The sequence below is a fragment of the Salvelinus fontinalis genome, chromosome 22, assembly GCF_029448725.1.
Source record: "Salvelinus fontinalis isolate EN_2023a chromosome 22, ASM2944872v1, whole genome shotgun sequence".
NCBI lineage: Eukaryota > Metazoa > Chordata > Actinopteri > Salmoniformes > Salmonidae > Salvelinus > Salvelinus fontinalis.
In genome coordinates this window covers 11,728,652-11,735,145 of record NC_074686.1, presented here as the reverse complement: position 1 = coordinate 11,735,145, position 6,494 = coordinate 11,728,652, and the positions used below count along the sequence as shown (strand labels likewise).

General features: G+C 40.4%; 1 protein-coding gene across 2 annotated transcripts; it reads left to right on the top strand.

Moving 5' to 3' along the window:
* The first annotated feature begins 1,379 nt into the window (after window positions 1-1,379).
* Window positions 1,380-6,034, top strand: LOC129819811 (protein JTB-like). Of its 2 annotated transcripts, none has more exons than XM_055876415.1 (6): window positions 1,380-1,494; window positions 2,579-2,766; window positions 2,855-2,895; window positions 3,233-3,318; window positions 3,820-3,896; window positions 4,220-6,034. In XM_055876415.1, exons 2-6 carry the CDS (start codon window positions 2,669-2,671, stop codon window positions 4,374-4,376), a joined length of 459 nt encoding a protein of 152 aa, XP_055732390.1. In that variant the 5' UTR covers window positions 1,380-1,494; window positions 2,579-2,668; the 3' UTR covers window positions 4,377-6,034. The 2 variants fall into 2 exon arrangements, with proteins under 2 accessions (XP_055732390.1, XP_055732389.1); XM_055876414.1 differs by having other exon boundaries at window positions 3,817-3,896.
* Window positions 6,035-6,494: the final 460 nt, after the last annotated feature.

The following is a 6,494-nucleotide window of genomic DNA, read 5'->3' as shown; positions in this document are numbered from 1 at the left end:
CAGGAGAAACGACAGGGATTATCCAGTCGCTGTACATTTCAATGACTTGAAGCATGACATTTCCACCTTTAGATTTTGTGGCATAGAGAAAGTTAAGATATCAGACAGGGGAGGAGATATTAATAATACTCTGAGTAAAAGAGAATGTTTTTGGATTTTCACCCTCCAGACATTATTTCCTAAAGGACTTAATGATGAAACGCCTATGTATGTTATGTTGTGAATTTGAACATGAAATATGTGTCTATTGTAGATTATTCTGACGTTTTTCGTACGATGTATCCAATGATTAATGAAAACTTGCTATGTCTTCATTGAGGTTTTACAGACGTGCTCAATACGCCTTATTTATACACTTTTGTAATATTTATGAAATGCATATTGTTATATTTGGTAGCACTTATTTGTTTTTCCTTTGCCTCCAACCCCCTTCGATGTGTAGAACGGATGTGGGTGGGGCCAGGTCTACGTAAGGGTGCAAATTTTAAAAATCACAAAAGCTCTGACGAAGGCCGATACGTAAGCTTATTAAATATTGGTGATACTATCAAGAGCAGTGTGCGGTTTCCTTTTTCCTTCATCTTGTTCAATTGTTGCCATGCACCTGCAAATAAGATTGCTCAGATGTGCGAGTGCCTTTTGAATTATGAATAGACACAGCCATGGTCTACCAGTATATATAATGTAATAACAGTATTGGACACACGGTGTACCTGTATCTCCAATAATCTGCTGTACCCACTTATGTATCACCCTTACAAAAAAAGATGGCAGTTTTGAAACTGCAGTTAAAAGTGCAGTAACTGCTGTCAACTGTGGTATTTTGGACGCAGTAATTGCAGAATAACTGCAGTTGAACAGCAGTTATGCTGCACTGTAACACACTGCAAAATTACTGCAGTAAAAAAAAACGGTTATTTTGGAAGCAGTATTTGAAGCATACTGGAGTTACACTGCACTCTAAATAGAGTTATACTACATTGTACTGCAGTTATACTGCATCCCGACAGCAATCTTTTTTTTCATAAGGGCAGGTATTGGGGGCATGCATTGGCTACGGCCAACTGGAAATGAAGTAGGCCTACATTTGATCTGACATGATCAAATATCAAGTTAGATAATACAGAGCAATATTATACATAAGGCCAATGTATGCCCAAAAGATACCTTTGAATGAAAGTGTAATAGAGTAGTTAGTCATCATCTGGGCAGACCGGGCCCCTAGTCATTTCAGTTATCCAACATCATTTGTCATATAAATTGTTTTCCAGTTCTTTCACTAACAGCAGACCTAGACACAGGTTATTAAAGGCCTGCTTTCAAGACAAGTGTTAGGGGGCGCTGTCGGTACTGGGACCGGGTGCAACGCATTTGATGACGTACGTATTCATCAGCGTTTACAACATGACTCAAAATGGCTGTGCTCTTCTCCACTAGACGCCTACTAGGGAACTGAAAGAAAAAGCAACCTAATCACACCAACAATTTGTTCAGGTTTGTTTTTCAACTAATAGTATCGTAATCTAACTATACATTTTCATGTTCAATTCTTTCAGCATGTGTATGAGAAGGGCTTTTGGTGAGTATGCCTGCTATCCATCTTCTCACTGTATAACGTTAACTGTTACTAGCTAACTTATAGTAGTAAACCTAGCGAGACTAACTTGGAACAAAATATCCAGCTGCTAATGATCTTGTTTGGTATGTCATGTAAGCTAACGTGTTGGTTAGTTAGTGCCTAAACGAAGTTATGATAGTGCTACTAGCTAGCTATTATATTGTCACAGGGTCGTTACAATATAATTATTACTTTCACGTTGTCAAAAAAAGAGAATCCAGCTTACTATTAACGTTACCTAGCTAGGTAAGTAACTTAGCTTAGTTTCGTGATGCATACATTGGCCAGGCGTGGTTTTTATGTTCAATTCTTTCAGCATTTGTATAAGAAGGGTTTTTGATGAGTATGTCATCTTCTCACTATATAACTGATAATAGCTAAGTAACTTTTCTTAGCTAGCGTTGTAACGGTTACCAGCTGTACTCCCTAAAAGCCACCCGCGTTATCTGCTTTGCTCACAACGTTAAGGAGCTGCCTAATATCGCTATTGGAAAGATGAGATCAAGGTTGAAGTCCAGTTGACTGTTGAAATATTTACTGCATTGTCTCATTCACTGGTGAGTTAAGATATTAATTGCTGGATAACCCACACCTGGCTAATGTATTCATCACGAAGTCGGTTACAGCTGTTTAGCAGACCTTCCCCACAGAAGTAACGTTAGGTGTCCACAGTCGACCTACACTGTATCTGTTGGGGGGGGCGTTTTAAATGACTGGAAGACAGAGGTATGCGGTCCAGCTCTAGACACAGTTGAACTTGAACCAGCATGCTTCAATTAGACATGTAATGAGATTAACAGTAGATTAACAGTGGCAACTAGATAAGCTTATTTGACCTCTTTCAAACAGTGTCTTAGTGGTTGCTAATTATAAATGGGATAAAGAGGTGTTTAGTTGTTGAACATGAGCATCGCCCTTGCCCATTGTTTGTCTCTTAGTGGTCATTTGATTGTGTGACAGGTTTCACCCAGTTTGGGCCATAGAGGATAAATCCACTATGACAAGCTTCCAGCCTTGGTTGTAATTGTGGCGCACATCTCACACACCTGCATGGGGAGGATGGAGAGCGATTGCAGAATCCCCATGTTGTGCTTGAGGCCCAGAGTCCTGGCTTTACATGCACTCTTCTGGGGTTTGGTGTCTCTCAGGTGAGTGTACTGGTGTTGTACTTTTAGCTGATAATGCTTTATGCTCTGCATTGCTTCAGAGCTTAACTCTCATTACTGTCTCTTTCAGAGTGTTTGGTGCAGCTCTGCTGAGTGAGGAGAAGACCACAGGTACTATACTTTTATCTGTATTTAAGAATGAGTTGGAGAACTTGAGTACAGGATTGATGTGGTGCTGCAAACACAAATGAGAGTGCTCATACATTGTTAGTATAGCAACTTAGCAACACGTTTCACGGAGAAGCAAATGTTTGCACATGGGGCTGATATGTGCATCTACTATTTGCAACATATATCAATGTTCCAGTATAAGCTCCAGTTTGCTTGACTCCTGTCGGGATTTATTAAAAGTGTCCCTCTGTTCGTGTCATTAAGCACAATTTCTGTCAACTATTCCCAGCCCTTTTCAGATACTGATTCAAGGCTTTTTGTTTTGCCTGTCTTCTAGTGGCCAGGCCGGTAACCACCCCCTGTTGGCAGATGGAGGAGTTTGTGGTTGCGGTGGAATGCTCCCGGTGCACTGCTTTCCAGTTGGTGAGATCTCTCTCTTTGTCCATCTCCCTCCCCACACTTCTGCTGACTTTTCCTTTTGTCCGCCAATAGTTCTCTGCTTAATAGATAGTTTATTGTTGGGAGATGTGAATGTATGCCATTAATGTAGTCATGGTTTATGCCACCTCACAGTCCAAATGGTTGCTTATGACAGTGGACTTCAAGTTGCAACAAGGCGTTTTAACTGTAAGCTATAGAGATACTTGGATACTCTTATCTGATTTTAAAGTGGACAGGTTTTAAGATAGCTCAGTGAAAGAGAATAGTGTCTGTTATTGTAATCTGGTTTAGGATGCTTCCCAGCCAAAATAGAACCCTCTCCAACTTTTTTGTTGGACTTGTAAATATGGTGTAAACCCATTAAATTGCCTTGCACCTTCCACCAACGCATTACTGTAATTAAAACATTGTTTTGTTTGTTGATGCATCATTTGACAGTTGGTAGACTAGACACCCTTAACCATCCTGTCCTCACTCTAGAAGTCATGGGCAGCATGTACTCAGACGGGATACGTGGAGAGGATCAACTGCACCAAGTCTAATAAAGATGAGTACAAGAGGTGAGTCCCTACAGCTGCTATTGACATTTCTTTGTGATCGTTGCTGTGATGCCGAGCAATCTCTTGATTTGACAGGTTGGATCCAGATCTTGTGTGAATTGGATGTAATTAACCTGAGTAAACAGTTGACTAATAATAAAAAGTACGCTATGAAGCACTTTTTCATCATAGATTACAGGAGACAAACTCAAATGTTTAGACTATTACACAGACTGATTTTAAGTTTGAATGAAGATGTATTTATGATTTTTACATATCAGAAATACTATTCAGTCAAGCTAATATTTCCATAATAAAGACACTTGTTTCCCTCCTGCGCATAGCTGCCGCTCTACCCTGATGGAGGAACTCCTTTTCTGGAAGTTTGAGGGAGCCATGTTGGGCCTTACCATACTGTTCGCCCTCGTAGTGGTCGCTAGGCAACGTTCGCTGGACCGGCTTGCCTCCGAGAAAGTCCGCAGGCAAATCGAGTCCATCTAGCACAGTACACCGGAGTGAAGAGACTAGTAGACCTCAACATAGTCGCTCAGCTCATTTCAAACTCTTAAGAATGAACAGAGCCACCAAATTTCAACAGCATGGAGGTCTGGAGAACGGTATATCCGACAATGGGCCAGGCTTACTGGAAAACAGTTTCTACATTTTGTTGTTGAAGAAATGAAAATGAAATCAAGATTGACAATGAAACTCCAGCCCTAATTATAACCCGCCAAAGCACAAATGATGAACAGTGTCTGGCGTTTTGTCAATGGAATTAATATCCCTAAAGGTAATGGCTCTTCTGAGCAGTAAACTTGCGGTACTTTGATCTAGACAAAGTCTGTGAAATTGATGAACGTTGGGAACTGGCTACATTCTAAGTAGCAGACAATTATTTATTTATTTTTTAACCGTTATTTTACCAGGTAAGTTGACTGAGAACACGTTCTCATTTGCAGCAACAACCTGGGGAATAGTTACAGGGGAGAGGAGGGGGATGAATGAGCCAATTGTAAACTGGGGATTATTAGGTGACCATGATGGTTTGAGGGCCAGATTGGGAATTTTAGCCAGGACACCGGGGTTAACACCCCTACTCTTACGATACGTGCCATGGGATCTTTAATGACCTCAGAGAGTCAGGACACCCGTTTAACGTCCCATCCGAAAGACGGCACCCTACACAGGGTAGTGTCCCCAATCACTGCCCTGGGGCATTGGGATATTTTTTAGACCAGAGGAAAGAGTGCCTCCTACTGGCCCTCCAACACCACTTCCAGCAGCATCTGGTCTCCCATCCAGGGACTGACCAGGACCAACCCTGCTTAGCTTCAGAAGCAAGCCAGCAGTGGTATGCAGGGTGGTATGCTGCTGGCATTGATGGATTCGTTCAAGCCACATACATGGTTCTTTAATTACGTTTGAAATTATAATTTTTTGCCTGTATACAGAATTGTCTGACAAATGCCAAACAAGTTTCTGGCACGTTTCTGTTCTCTGAGAGAACCAAGAATATAATATAGTGTCAAATGCCCTGTCTCACTTGGAAACATCGACTAATAACTAGGTCTGTGACTCGAATGGATCTAGAATCGGTCTTATTGGGGCATAAATAAGAATTTGTTCTTTACTAACTTGCCTAGTTAAATAAAGGTAACTTTTTTTCCTTTTTAAGAAAAAAACATGGGATGGGTTTGCATAGTGTTACCGTGTACTGGAGTATAAGTTTCATGCTGCAATGCTGTTTTCACCTTCGTGGGTTTCATATTTCCAAGGTTCAGTATTGGTGTTCTGCCGAAAGTCTACAATCACTATGTTGTGAAATCTTGTGTGTTTGGAGATTCCATTCCAGACATGGTTCTAAATGCAAACACTAACATTTGACTACTAGTGTTTTTGATAGGCTATAGAGTTTCCAACACGACACACATTCATTTTAAAACTGTTGGATTTCCACTGTGACTCACTTTTTTTTTTACTCCTTTTAATGTTGGTCTCTGAGCTTAGTGATTGCCAAGACTTTCCAGATGGGTTCAAACTAATGATTTTATCATATGTTTACATTTGAACTGTAAATAAGGTATTTTTAGGAAAGGTGTAAGATGTTTTCAAACGTCAGCAGCTGACAGATTACAAAATAAATGGGGGAAAAAATCTGAGTTTTTTTTGTAATTAAGTCCACTTTTCAGGGATATAATATACAACACAAGTTGAATATGAAAAAGATGCTTCCCAGAGTCAACTTGGACCGCAGTATTCGTATCAATACACTTTGATGTGCTAGGAAAGCATTCATTGTATTTTTCACTTGAAAATGTGCAGTTTTGTTATCAATACAGTTTGAGGGAGACAAAACAGCACAATTGACATGAGCTCCATCTTTGACAGAACAGTACTTGCCCACGTTGGAATTGCACTAAAAGAGAAAAGTAAATGACAAAGTTGATTTTGTTTGAGCGATTGCACTAACCAAACAAGGGCACTGAAGTTGGTGTGGGTTTACAAGTAACCGCTAGATGTTGCTCTAGTACCACAGAATCAAACTGAAGAAAACTAGAGAAACTTGGGGCCCTACTCAAAGCTGGTAGGCCTAACTGGGATATCCCAGAAACCTGGTCA